The following is a 14,064-nucleotide window of genomic DNA, read 5'->3' as shown; positions in this document are numbered from 1 at the left end:
GTTCCAAGCTGTATTATTATAGGAAGCCGGGGTGATGAGTACAGCCCTGGAGGCCTGTAGCCTGGGCAGGAAGGATCTGGAGAGAAGCTAGAGGCTCCGTGCAATTCCCATAGCTTAGGCTTGTGTGGAAGCTTTGTATAAGGATTTAGCAGAGTCTTCCTAACAGGACGGATTGCGTGAACTGTTCATGAGAATGTGCACACGGTGTGTAGACAGGATGTGGGTATGCACTAAAAGGATACAGAAGTGTATGTGTCTGCTGTTGTAACGTCAAGGTATTAGGTGGTTAGGTGATTCTCCATGGACTGGAAGGTGAGCAGGGCACACACTGTCACAGAGCTGGGCCATGGAGCCGCCCAGGTGCTTGTCAAATGAAAGAGGGGGCGGTGCTAACAGGGAGGAAGGAAAGGACTGAGATTCAGGAGGGAAAATCGAAAGGGCCCAGGTCAGGCAGATGCTGCTGGTCGGCTGCTGGATGCTGCATCAGAGCCGGAGGGTTTTCAGCAGACAGATGGCCCAACTTGACTTCTGTCTCTTAAACTTGGTCCCACTAATGATTTCCTCAGTCCTTAGGAGCCTTCGCCCTTGGAATGGAACTCCCTCTTCCTCTCATTTGCCAGCTGACATCTGGGTTTTATTATCCTGGAAGATCATCAAATGTCTGAGAGCGATAGCACTTTATATTGGGCCACTTAACCCATAAACCAAATTAGGTTAATTTTATTTAGATTTCTCTTTTTGTGACCTAGGGTGTATATATAAGACAAAAAAATTTTAAGACAAAAATACACTGTATATTTGTTTCTAAGACTTGTTGAGAATTAGTAAAATTATTTTGCCTTGGTTATTTTTATAATCCAACTGAGTCTATGTACCTATGTGCTATGAATCTTATTGATTTGATCAGAGGTAAATATGATTACTTAATTTTAGAATTTTTTTTCTTTAGGCGAGAGGAGGGGAGATAGACTCTCACATGCACCTCAACTGGGATCCACCTGTCAACTCCATGTGGGGCCAATGCTTGAGTACCAAGCTATTTCTAGTGCCTGAGGCTGATGCGCTCTAACGGAGCCACGCTTGAACCAATTAAGCCACTGGCTGTGTGAGGAGAAGAGGAAGAGGGAGGGAGTGGGGAGGAAAAAAAGAGATAGTTGCTCCTCCTGTGTGCTCTGACCAGGAATCCAACCTAGGATGTCCATATGCTAGGCCAGTGCTCTACCCACTGAGCCACCAACCAGAGCTATTTTTAGGATTTTTAAAAGTACGTACATATGAAATATTACATAATACATTATAGATATAAATCAATAAATTTGAAGCTTAAGAATATGTTTATTTTTAATAAAGTCCACACGGCTTCTTTTGCTGCCAAGGGCTGATTTTTAGCATGTGAGCACTATGAAATTGTATGTGCAGAATCTGCTTGCTTAATTAACAAGGCTGGCATTCTAGCAGCAGTGGAAGGTTCTCTGGGCTGCAGAGAAGACTCAAGCACCATGCTGCATGTTTGCAGTAAGTATAGGAGCTTTACGGAGTGACAGCTGATTGCCAAATTTCTTCGTAAAAATTTATGGTGAAGTTTGTTTGTCTCTTTCCAGGAATCTTGGGGACTTTTAGCAACAATATCAACACGATTATCATTTAAGAATGAGGAACACTTGGTTTTCTTACCACTTTTTGGTTAATAGCATTACTGGAAAAATAAACCTGGGTGGCCAAACAAAACCAAAGTCATCTTGAAGTAAATTCTGTTGAATGCATGGATGCTTAGTAATTTGTAATTATAGTATTTTGGATATGATGTTGAACTCAACTTTGAAGAGACTAAACTTGAGTTTCATATTACAGCGACGAGCTCAACCAAATTGGAAGATCTGAGTTATTTAGATGGGCAGAGAAATGCTCCTCTTCGCACGTCAATTAGATTACCATGGCACAGTACGGCTGGAGGTAGGGCACAGGAAGTGAAAGGTATTTATCCTTGCATCTGCTGTCATGGTGGATATGGGGAGCTTGTTCAATAGACATTGAAAGTCTGTGATAACCAGCATTTAAACCAACTGTGTTTTTGTTTGTTTGTGTGTTTGTTTTTGTGAGAGAAACAGAGACAGAGGGACAGACAGGCAGAGAGATGAGAAGCATCAACTGGTAGTTGCAGCACCTCGGTTATTCATTGATTGCTTTCTCATATGTGCCTCGATGGGGCGGGAGGGGGGTTCCAGCTGAACCAATGACCCACTTATTCAAGCCAGCGACCTTGTTCTCTCCCACACTCAAGCCGAATAAGCCCGTGCTTAAGCAGTGATCTTGGTAAACCAAATGTTTTAAAAATGTGATGTGAAGGGTGTGTGTGTGTGTGTGTGTGTGTGTGTGTGTGTGTGTTAAAAGTTTATCTGGAAAAAGTGCTAGGGGACCATCCTTAATTTTGAAATTCTCAAAATATGTGAGTAACTTCCTTCTGGAGTTAAAAATAATTTAACATGTTATTTTGAAGTGAGGAGTAGTTTAATAGTTCCTTAATATATTTCTGTCATCAACCAAGAATCAGCTCTGTTTTACTTCCTCGGGCTCTGTTAGCCACCTCCTGCATCCACCTGTAATGCATAGTCATGTGGTCAACAGTGTCACCATAATGGGCAAATTGCCATGACACCCAGGTGAGAGCTGGCGCCCTCTCTGTAGGGAAAGTGCGTCGTGTGGTAGTGCGAAAACGTGTTTGAGATAAACCGGTGAGATATGATTTGGCCCTTGCAGTCACTTTCTCTAATTCTCTGTGTCTGCCTTGAGTCATGAGAATAATTTAGAAGCATAAAAGGACTAGAAAGTCATTTTAACAGGATATTTTTAGTTCCAATAGCGTATGATAAATGAGGTAGTACAGAGTATTAATAGGATCAGATTGAAATACAGATCTCTTTTGGGTTAAAACTATGCTAAGTGTAACATACATGCAATGATAAATAGAGTTTTTTTAGGTATATAAAATGACGGCATTCTTCCAAAAGAATGAACTTTTCTTTTTCTTTCCCTAAGCACGATTTGCTCCCTACAAGCCACAAGACATTTTGTTGAAGCCCCTGTTGTTTGAAGTACCGAGCATAACAACAGACTCTGTGTTCGTGGGAAGGGACTGGCTGTTTCACCGGATAGAAGAAAATCTGAGGAACGCAGAGCTAACAGAAAACAGAGGCGCAGTGGTGGTGGGGAACGTGGGCTTTGGGAAGACGGCGATCATTTCTAAGTTGGTAGCGCTGAGCTGCCACGGAAGCCGCATGAGGCAGATTGCTTCCAACAGCCCCGGCTCATCACCTAAAAGTATGTCCGTGTTTAACTGCATGTCCAGCTTCTTGTATTAACATAGATAGATGGAGGAAATTGCTGTTTGGATAGATGTAAATTCCCAGTTTCCCTCAGACTGTTCCAGCTGCTGAGTCAGATTTGTGATCATATGTAGCTGTGACCGGAGGCGAGGCCAGCCTTCCCCAGTGTCCTCCCAGCGGTACGGCCTTTCTTCCTCTTTATGTGAGCAGGGCTGTGGCCATGAGGCCTGATCAGGTGCCCTGGGGAAGTGTTGGTCCTAAACCGGAGGTGGGCTGGGCTCCTGGCGAACAAGCCAGAAGGAGTCAGTGCAGAACTCTTTTGTACCCTGTGCTCTGCAGCCTTGTCTTCTATATCGGATTTACCAAAAATATAAAAACTAACTTAGAAATGGACTGGAGTAGCCAACTTTGACTACTTACTTTGACACAATAATAGCTTATATTATTGTGCAATAAACACATTAAAAGAAAGTGTCTCTAACATAACAAACCAGGAACAAGTGAGCCATGGAAGATTTAAAAAAATAAAAACACCAAAACCCCCAAAATAATTTACTAAAGGAAATGAGAAACAGCAGCTGGTGGGGAGACAGGGCACCTTTGCATTTGGTGCTGTGTTTGCTTTGTTACCAATTAAAGTGCTCTCTGTCTCTGGTCAAGAACTGTACTCACTGTTCCACCATACACACCCCTATTCTGATGTTGTAAACAATGGGCTTGGTCTCTTTTCTGGCAGCGTCAGACTCCTCCCCGGATCTTGTATTCACTCCGTTGCTCTCTCCGAGTACTTCTACCAGTGGTACCAACACGGCCAGAACGCCTGCTGTGTCGGGCTCGGACACTCCTGAAAACCAGCGACCGAGGGAGGATGCAGTGAAATACCTCGCTTCCAAGGTAACGGGCTCCTGGTCTGTGAGGACCTCCAGAGAGAGAGAGAGAGTTGGGCTTCTGAAAAATGAATTCTACAAGGAATCTTAAGACAGACAGCAATTGTACCTTTTAATAAAATTGTGATAGAGCACACAGAATCCTTTTGTCACATTTGGCAAATGAAAGGTATTACTGAACGTGAATACCTTAGGACACTGGCAGTGGGCTCTGTTAACGGATTGAAAGTCCCTCAGTCAGCAGGAGGTGTCATTGCACTTGCCACCCACCCACCCTTCCAGTTGGCTCGAGAGCGGAAGATTGGGGAGCATTTGCTGGGACCCCTAGCCGCCTCTGCCTGTGTTCTGTTGCCTGGGTCCTTGGCTGCCTGTGCTTTCTGTGGGAGATTCCTTGTGATGTTGTAAGAAAGACTTGGCTGACTTTCCCTTTCTAAATGCATGGTTGTCAAGGTCCTTCTGACATTTTCCATCTGCTCCACTTCTATCACAGGTTCATAAGCCACCTTCTTGCATTAAATCTGTTACATCTCGCTTCTGGAGCCGCTCGGGTCTCCCCAGCAGCTGTGGTGTGAGGTGGTGGAGCTGCAGCAGGGGTGGGCAGTGATGAGGGGCATCTAGTGAGGAAACCCCAGGGTGGGAGGAAGGTGCGGGGGACTGAATGAATGCCCTGTGCGCCGATCTCCATTCCTCATTCCCGCCTCCCCGGCACGGGCGACGCCAACGCCCTGACCAGTTCCTGTTCACAAGCAGGTGACCTGGAATGAGGAATGTAGCACAGGCTACAAAGCCACCTGGTTACCGTAATTTTTCACACCACTTCGTGATCCGCAGTCGGATACTAGACACCATGTGCTCACACATGTGCTCAAACACACCACAGAAGCAAAAGCATTGTAAGACTAATTCTTACATCTTTTAATATTCATTTTATTTAAAAAAAAAAAAGTTGTTTGGCTTTGGGTTGTGGTCATGTTGCACTGCTGGGTTGCCAGACTTCCATGCTGCCTGGACTGTGGCCCGGGCTGTTTCGCTGGTGGTGTGTACAGGCTCTCGGTCCTCATGGGTTCCTGCTCATCTCTGCCCAGGGGAGAGGAAGAGCAGTCGTCTTTCCTCTCAGTGTGCATGATAAATTTGATCTAAAGCAGAAGTCAGCAGGTGTTCCAGACTGGCCCAGTTACTCTTGCCACTCGCTTTTAAAGCATCCGCAGACCTGTTATCGGTCGCAGCTCTTCCGTCGCTAACTGTGCTGCGTGGCGAGGCGTTCGGCCCGTGTGTGCCCTCCGCTGTGAACTGCCACTGATGGGGCCTCTATGTCTGCAGGGGGTGAGCCGAGTGGGACGGTGTGGACTCAGGTGCTTCTGAAAAACATGAAGCACTTTATACAGGAGTGTTTTGACATTTTTTTACCTTCCTTACCTCATACTTATATTCCTTAGTTCATCCTCATTGGGCCAAGTATCAGGGTTTTTCACGTACCGGCCGTGCGGGTCTCCTGAGACACGTGCATCTGACACTGTCCTGGGGGTCTCCGAGGGACGACCGGACGCAGTCAGATCAGTCCCAGCAGGGGGAGCACTTGTCACCCCCCCCAGGGCGTAGGCAGGAATCTCCACCTCCTCTTTGTCCTTTCACGGAGTAGGCAGAAACTTGGTCGTTTCTGATTGACTCTCCTGGTTTTGTCACTGTTGAAGTTCTCCTTGGTGCCGCTTCTGCTGTGGGTGTGGAGAGGGCACTGCGGGCTCGGGCCGTGCTGCCTGCTTCCCCTGCCCTGGAGAAGCAGCCGCTGCGACTGTCCAGCCCCGCCTTCCTAGCCACTGACCTGAGCTGGTCTTAGTGCTAATCAAGATGATTTGTGGCTGCAATTAAAAGTCTCCCTACAAAGAAAAAAAATTGCCTGACCGGTGGTGGCACAGTAGATAGAGCGTTGGACTGGGACACAGAGGACCCAGGTTTGAAACCCCGAGGTCGCCAGCATGAGTGCAGGCTCACCAGCTTGAACCCAAGGTCACTGGCTTGAGCAAGGGGGTCACTGGGTCTGCTGTACGCACCCCCCACCACCACCACCGGTCAAGGCACATAAGAAAAATCAGTCAATGAAGAAATAAGGTGCTGCAATGAAGAATTGATGCTTCTCATCTCTCTCTTCCAGTCTGTCCCTATCTGTCCTTTTCTCTGTCTCTCTCTGTCTCCATCACAAAAAGAAAAGTCTCCCTAGATCATGGCATACCATGTGAATGAAAGGAGGAATAAAGCCTCAAGCGAGCTAAATTATGTCTCAGTCTTGGGAAATAGAAGCAAGATATTTTGCTACTTTGTAGACAAGAGGATTTCATCCCTGCATGTGTGCGAGTGTGGATGGAGCTGTGTGAAGAGGGTGCGGTGACGCCAACCGTCTGCTTGCTTCCTAGGTTGTGGCATACCACTACTGCCAGGCTGACAACACGTACACATGCCTGGTGCCCGAGTTCGTGCACAGCATTGCGGCTCTGCTCTGCCGGTCCCATCAGCTGGCTGCCTACCGAGACCTGCTGATAAAGGAGCCCCAGCTGCAGAGCATGCTGAGCCTCAGATCCTGTGTGCAGGACCCCGTGGCGGCCTTCAAGAGGGGTGTGCTGGAACCTCTCACAACCCTGAGAAACGGTACCTCCCGGCAGCCTCCCAGAGCCCCCTCCGTAGGAGCTCAGAGTCCCCAGAGCAGTCCTTAGAAGGAGGGCATCAGCTGGGCCCTGGGTGGGAGTGAGGTGGGCACAGGAAGATGTGGGTGAGTCTGCCTCTCTCCTCCCCTTCCTCAGAACCACCTCCCCCAGGTCCCTCCCAAATGGTGTAATTTTAAATGAAACATCTTTAATAAGAGTGAACTCCCCAGCTGACCATTTCCGAATAGCTGATGTGTTCCTGGAGTCTATTCGCCCGGGTGCCTGCATGTTTCGCACCCCTGCATAGCAGGAGATGAGTTGATTGCTTAAGGAAATTGCCAGTATGTTTTCTTCAGGGCCTCTGCCCAGTTGAATTGAACCTAATGCCATTTCTGGAAGTCTGATTTTTGTTGCCCTTGACTAGTCTACAAGGTAGGGGGCATTAGTGCTATTATGGGCCCTTTGGTTTTTCATCCTTCTTCACACCTTGTGAGTTTGTTTACCTGCCTTCATACCACTTCTTACAAAAGGTGCTTGGCAGAGGGAATTGAAACAGACATCATGATTTCTTGTCAGTTCCCTGGGCAGAAAGTTGGTGCTGATGAATAGGAAACTAGATTTAGGTTTGTAGGAGAGAGCCCTGTGCCAGGAGTCTGTGAAGCAGAGCCTCAGCTGGCCCTGTGCCTGGGGCTGGATGCTTTGCCCTTTGGGGGTCAGTTTTCCTTCCCAGAAAGCCACTGAGGGTATTTTCTTTGGGGGCGGGCTAGAGTCTCCTCCAGATTTCCTCTGTATGTTATCTTCACCTTACCCCAGAGAGAGTAGTTTATGAAGAGCTAACTGCATCATATACATGGGTGAAATTTTGTTAAATGTGTGTAATGCAATATGTTGTGAGAAGTGGTTTTCTCTTTGGCTCTGTGCTCCAGTTTTCATTATAAATTTAATAGAAAATATGCTTCTGTGTAAACCATTTTTTCTGCCATATGTTAACCTTGTTAGTCTTTCCTACCACTTTAAACTGTGCATTAAAGTACAATGGGTGGTGCCATTTTATAGAAGTGTATAATTTCTTAATTAAAAACATTTTTATCCTTTAGAGCAGAAAATTCCTGAAGAAGAATACATCATTTTGATAGATGGCTTAAATGAAGCCGAGTTTCATAAGCCTGATTACGGAGACACACTTTCTTCATTTATTATCAAAATTATCTCCAAATTTCCTGCCTGGTTGAAGTTGATTGTGACTGTAAGAGCAAACTTTCAGGTAAAAAAGAATTTTCAAATCTCTTTCCAACTCCTTCTACTCAAATTTTACAGTGATTAATACTAACAGTTTAAACTGTTGTAAACCATTTAACTGCTGAATTGAAAACTATAATAGGACTTTGAAATATTAGTGCACAGGCCCTGGCCGGTTGGCTCAGCGGTAGAGCGTCGGCCTGGCGTGCGGGGGACCCGGGTTCGATTCCCGGCCAGGGCACATAGGAGAAGTGCCCATTTGCTTCTCCACCCCACCCCCTCCTTCCTCTCTGTCTCTCTCTTCCCCTCCCGCAGCCAAGGCCTCGTTGGAGCAGAGATGGCCCAGGCGCTGGGGATGGCTCCGTGGCCTCTGCCCCAGGTGCTAGAGTGGCTCTGGTTGCGGCAGAGCGACGCCCCGGAGGGGCAGAGCATCCCCCCTGGTGGGCAGAGCGTCGCCCCTGGTGGGCGTGCTGGGTGGATCCTGGTCGGGCGCATGCGGGAGTCTGTCTGACTGTCTCTCCCCGTTTCCAGCTTCAGAAAAATACAAAAAAAAAAAAGAAAGAAAGAAACAAATATTAGTGCACAGAGCCCCAAATGGGTGAAATTCTGACCTTTTTTAACCCCCCCCCCCCAGGCACATTTATCTAAATGTCAGCTAAAATTTCTACTAGCATTAAACTGCACTTTCACGAAAGTGTCTAGCCCTGGTTTACCATCATTAAGTGTGGGGGAGCTGTTTGAGGTGTCTGGCTAACAGGTCTACCGGAACTTAAAGTTATTCCTACTAGAGTTGTTTGTATGAGTATGCAGTGGGACATATATATATATATATATATATATTTTTAATGAAGAAAAAAAGGGACAGATGAAGAAGGGGGTTTTTAAGGCCTACTCTGAAAGAAGGTCTATTCTTTATCCCAGAAAACTTAAGAAAACTTAAAACAATGGGTAACATTTGCAGTGAGATTAAAATTTATTTTTTTTTAAATTCTTTCTCCTCTGTCCCCTCATTTGAACTCTAAAATTGTATATCAACAACCATTGATTCCTACCTTCCACCTTGTTCATTTTTAATAAAGACATTAGTTTTTTGCCCTTTTATGATGACATTTAAATTAAAAATAGCATTTGGGTTCTTTCTTTTCTCATTAAAAGTGGCATTAGACCTCTATTGAACTTGATGGTTCTTTTTAAAAAAAAAAAAATAATAATAATTATTAAGTGAGAGATGAGAGGCGGGGAGGCAGAGACAGACTCCCTCATGCGCCGGACCCGGATCCACCCAGAAAGTCTCCTACCAGGCGTTGTGCTGCCCAACTGGGCCACAGCTCCATTGCTCCATTGCTATTCTAGCACCTGAGGCAAGGTCATGGAGCCATCCTCAGCGCTTGGGGCCAACTTTGCTTGAACCATTTGAGCCCTGGCTGCAAGAGGGGAAGTGGGGGTGGGGAGAAGCAGATGGTCACTTCTCCTGTGTGCTCTGACTGGGAATCGAACTCAGGCCAACACTCTACCACTGAGCCAACCGGCCAGGGCCAAACTTGATGGTTCTTTATGGACATTTGATCCTCACTCTTTTCCATGGTTTCCCACACGATAGGCAGAACTTGGCAGTCAGTGGCATACAGGCACAGCAGGACCTGGTGTTACATACCAGCTGTGTGTATGGTCAGACGGTCAGTGAGCTGCCACGTGAAATGGGAGTAATTGTGATCAACCTGTAGCTATTGTACTCAATAAGGACATGTACTTCAATACTTAAGAAATGATAGTGGGAAGTTAAAAAAAACAACCACCACCAAACTCATTTCTCCTGTAAAATGTCAGGATGGTGCTCATCTTCGAGATGGGGAGAGATGATCAGGGATGTGGGGCTGTCACCAGGCATGTCTGACTGAAAAGTAATGACACCGTGCAGTTGGATGTGTGCACTTCTGTGTTACTTAAATTAAAAGTGTACTAAAAACTAAAAACCAGCAACTTCAGGAAAGGGGAGTGAGCCTTCCTAGCGCAGGGCACCCTTGCGACGCAGGCCGTCCCTGGGCACAGCCTGGGCAGTTTCAGGTTTCCTGGCTCAGTTACGCAGCTCAGTATCTGCGCTAAGAGGGATGCCTCTCCTCTCCGTGGCTGGCCCCGTTCTGAGAGGTACAGTGGTGGTTTGTGTTTGTCCTGGTTATATAACCAGTTGCACAACCTGAGGATTAGGGGTGTCAGGTCACCCGGGCCCCACGGCCCCTGTGCAGGTCCTGCCGGGTGGCATTGTGGCTCAGGCCCTTGCGTCTCGCTTGGCTCTGAGTCTCCAGATCAGAGCCTCGGAAAAGCCTGTACTGATTCGATCTCACATCAGGATTTCTTTCACATAAGCTTTTTATCTTCAACTTATCCTATTACATGTTTTAATACGAAATAATGAGTCCCTGTAATCCACAGAAATCCTCCTTGAAAGAAAACTAGTGAATCTGGTTTGAAATGTAGCTGACATAATAAAAGAACTCTGTGTGGAGTGACATTGTAAGTTTTGGGGGTTTTCTGGTTTTTGTAGGAAATTGTAAGTGCGCTGCCATTCATCAAGCTTTCCTTAGATGACTTTCCTGACAACAAGGACATCCACAGTGACCTGCACGCCTATGTCCAGCACAGGGTCCACAGCAGCCAGGACATCCTCAGCAACATCTCCCTGAACGGCAAGGCCGACGCCGCCCTCATCGGGAAAGTGAGCAGCCACCTGGTGCTGCGGAGCCTCGGCTCCTACCTGTACCTCAAACTCACCTTGGATCTCTTCCAGAGGGGACACTTGGTCATCAAAAGTGCCAGCTACAAGGTGGTGCCCGTGTCCCTGTCCGAGCTCTATCTGCTGCAGTGCAACATGAAGTTCATGACCCAGTCCGCCTTTGAGCGGGCGCTTCCGATCTTAAACGTGGCCCTCGCATCCCTCCACCCCATGACGGATGAGCAGATCTTCCAGGCTATTAATGCCGGCCACGTCCAGGGGGAGCAGGGGTGGGAGGACTTCCAGCAGAGGATGGACGCCCTCTCCTGCTTCCTCATTAAGAGGAGAGACAAAACCCGCATGTTCTGCCACCCGTCCTTCAGGGAGTGGCTTGTTTGGAGAGCCGATGGCGAGAACACGGCCTTCCTGTGTGAGCCCAGGTATGACAGGACGCTTTCTATCAGCTGTTTGCAGGGGTCTGACGTGCGCTTGGGGAAGGACTTCCAAACACGATTCACATTTTTTTCTTTTTAATGGAAAAGCAACACAGAATGAACAATTCAGGAGGGATGATGGAGAATTTCTGCTACTAATCCAAAACTGCCCCCTTATAATTGCTAGGATTTTAGGACTTCTCAGTGCCCTTGGGTGGAAGAGAGGCTCGGCCACGCCTCGGTGCTCTTCATTCTGTCACAGGAGCCCTCCCTGGTGGGAAAGTGGTGTCAGCTCCGGGAAGCAGCGGGCTTCTCTAGAGGCTGTTCCCAGCTCAGCTTCTGCACCCAGGGGTCTGTGGACTGTCCTGGACCCCCAGCACCCTCCCCACCTGCCCCCTCTTGAGCACGTGGCTCTTCCCCTGGATCAGATGAAGCTGCTGGCCCACAGGGGAGCCCGGCCATCGCGTCTGGCCACCTCGTTTTGTATTTGTGGTTTAGGTCAGTGTAATAGACTGGGATTTGGGGCTGGGAGAATTGAGGTTCAGGTCTCAGGTGCCCCAATTATCAGATGTTGATGGGGCAGCTGCGTCCACAGAGTTGAGAGTTCCGCTGAGGATTTGTAGCAGGAGGGGGCTGGGATGCAGTTCTCCTGACTGCCCAGGGGAGGAGATGGGAGTAAACCTGCCTGTTGTGAGGCCGGTGCTCCTGGCGGGGAGGTCTGGAAATAGGATGGTGTGGGAGCTTTCTGGTTAGGGTCTGCTCATATCCACCACTTGTGCCTGGCCTTGGCTGTGTCACTGCTGTCTTGAATGGCTTCTGCGCTCTGTGACTGAGATTGCTCCTGACTCTCGCAACAGGTCTGGCAAGCCGCTGAACTGTCTTCTCTGGGCTGGACTGGGCATTTGGCCAGATGATGGGGTCCAGAAACGCATAAGAACTTGTGACCAGCGTGCCATGTTCCTTGTCACGAATGTTGACAATGTTGAGCTGATAGGCCAGCTGCTGTTCCATGTGGTGATAGTGTTTTCTTAGGTGACACTGGGCTAAGAATTTATCTTTTGAACCGGTTTGGGGCAATAAACTGTAACTCCTAGTTCATTGAGCCAGATTATAACAGGTAAATTGTATATCATGATGTGTTTAGTCAAGTCAGGTTATTTTCCAAGAAAAGTCATCATTTTCTGGGAAGATAGGTTGTTGTTGAGTTTGTGGAGACAAAAACAAGTCAAAAGACTTTAACAGTGAGTGTATATTTATTATGGAGGTTTGAGGCAGAAGTCGTTGGACTCTAGTCAGTAAAGCTTCCCTCTTTTAAGTGGAAGGGTGGCACTGAGGTTATGCAGCCTGGGACAGAGCTGAGATTGGGGTGACTGATGGGTTGCTACGTTGTTGTCGTGGACTCCTGAGGGGCGAGTGAGTTCCTGTAAGTAGGCGTGGGGACATGCAGGGGCAGGAGAGGCACCCAGGGTGTCAAGGAGTTGTTACTTCTCAGAATTGTGCAAATACCATTTACCCAAGACCCCTATAGTTCTTGAACTTCATTCAGGAGACAGACAATACATAGAACAATGTTGGAAGGAAGCTACTGGATTTAGTTCAGCCAAAGGTTTTGCAGACCCACTCCATGCAGGGTTGTGTGGCAGAGACAGAGATTCCCGGGACAAGGGTCCAGTTCTCAAGGGCTTCCCACACAGCAGGGCAGGTGAGGCCAGCAGGGTGCTGGGTGGAAGCCACACTGCGCGTGGGCCTTCAAGATAGAGAAGAGGGGCCCTGGCCGGTTGGCTCAGTGGTAGAGCATCGGCCTGGCGTGCAGAAGTCCCGGGTTCGATTCCCGGCCAGGGCACACAGGAGAAGCGCCCATCTGCTTCTCCCCCCCCTCCCCCCTCCTTCTTCTCTGTCTCTCTTCCCCTCCCGCAGCGAGGCTCCATTGGAGCAAAGATGGCCCCGGGCGCTGGGGATGGCTCCTTGGCCTCTGCCCCAGGCGCTAGAGTGGCTCTGGTCGCGACAGAGCAACGCCCCGGATGGGCAGAGCATCGCCCCCTGGTGGGCGTGCCGGGTGGATCCCGGTCGGGCGCATGCGGGAGTCTGTCTGTCTCTCCCCGTTTCCAGCTTCAGAAAAATACAAAAAAAAAAAAAAAAAAAAAAAGACAAGATAGAGCAGAGGCTTCTGCTGGGGGAGAACATTCCTGGAAAACATTTCGCACACACGGTAACATTTGAGTTGGGCCTTGAAAGATGGGTAGCATTTCTCTTCCCACACTAATTAGTTGTAAATTTTCCCTAATCATAGAGAAGAAAAAGAAAAAAATGCAATACCCAGAGACAGTGACACTTCACTTTTTATTTATGGCCCTTTCCATGCATTTTAAACATTTTCCCAACTTTTTTTTTTTTTTTTTGGTATTAAAATTCCTATTCTGTTTGTTTTACATAATACATCGTGGACATTTTAGAAAGCTTGTTGGATATATTAGTGAAGTGTCATGTTTCATGGCTGTACAACACTCCTAGGAGGCAAATCATGTTATTCACCATACCCGTAGCATGGGGCTTTTACATTGTTCTGGCTTAGATACAACTCATATTTTGCAGTATTTGCTCCATCTGTTATTTTTGTTGAAATAAATTATAGAGTTCATGATATTTTACCTAAAATAATTGATTATAAACTTTAAAAGAGAAGTTTTCATACTTAACCACAGTATCATTACATTACCTAAGATACTGATACCAATTCACCAGTGCCATCACACATTTAGCAGTGCGCCCCTGTCCCTCTTTCTTTATATGTTTTAGTGTGTATGAGTCCGTATCCAGGTCGTGTCTGTAAGCTGC

The 14,064-nt window shown here is 47.4% G+C and overlaps 1 protein-coding gene across 9 annotated transcripts in view; it reads left to right on the top strand.

Moving 5' to 3' along the window:
- TANC1 (tetratricopeptide repeat, ankyrin repeat and coiled-coil containing 1) overlaps positions 1-14,064 on the top strand; it is a 257,848-nt gene that overhangs the window by 193,273 nt on the left and 50,511 nt on the right. For 8 of the 9 annotated variants that reach the window (XM_066279508.1, XM_066279514.1, XM_066279507.1 and 5 more), the window contains 6 exons: positions 1,852-1,974; positions 3,037-3,318; positions 4,060-4,217; positions 6,619-6,850; positions 7,944-8,110; positions 10,628-11,235. In XM_066279508.1, the coding sequence (XP_066135605.1) occupies positions 1,852-1,974; positions 3,037-3,318; positions 4,060-4,217; positions 6,619-6,850; positions 7,944-8,110; positions 10,628-11,235 (1,570 nt within the window). The remainder of the gene's footprint in view (positions 1-1,851; positions 1,975-3,036; positions 3,319-4,059; positions 4,218-6,618; positions 6,851-7,943; positions 8,111-10,627; positions 11,236-14,064) is intronic. The other variant, XM_066279513.1, reaches the window with a different exon arrangement.

Source organism: Saccopteryx bilineata, chromosome 5, assembly GCF_036850765.1.
Source record: "Saccopteryx bilineata isolate mSacBil1 chromosome 5, mSacBil1_pri_phased_curated, whole genome shotgun sequence".
Lineage (NCBI taxonomy): Eukaryota > Metazoa > Chordata > Mammalia > Chiroptera > Emballonuridae > Saccopteryx > Saccopteryx bilineata.
The sequence above is the reverse complement of the archived record's forward strand: the minus strand, read 5'-3'. Positions and strand labels throughout refer to the sequence as shown.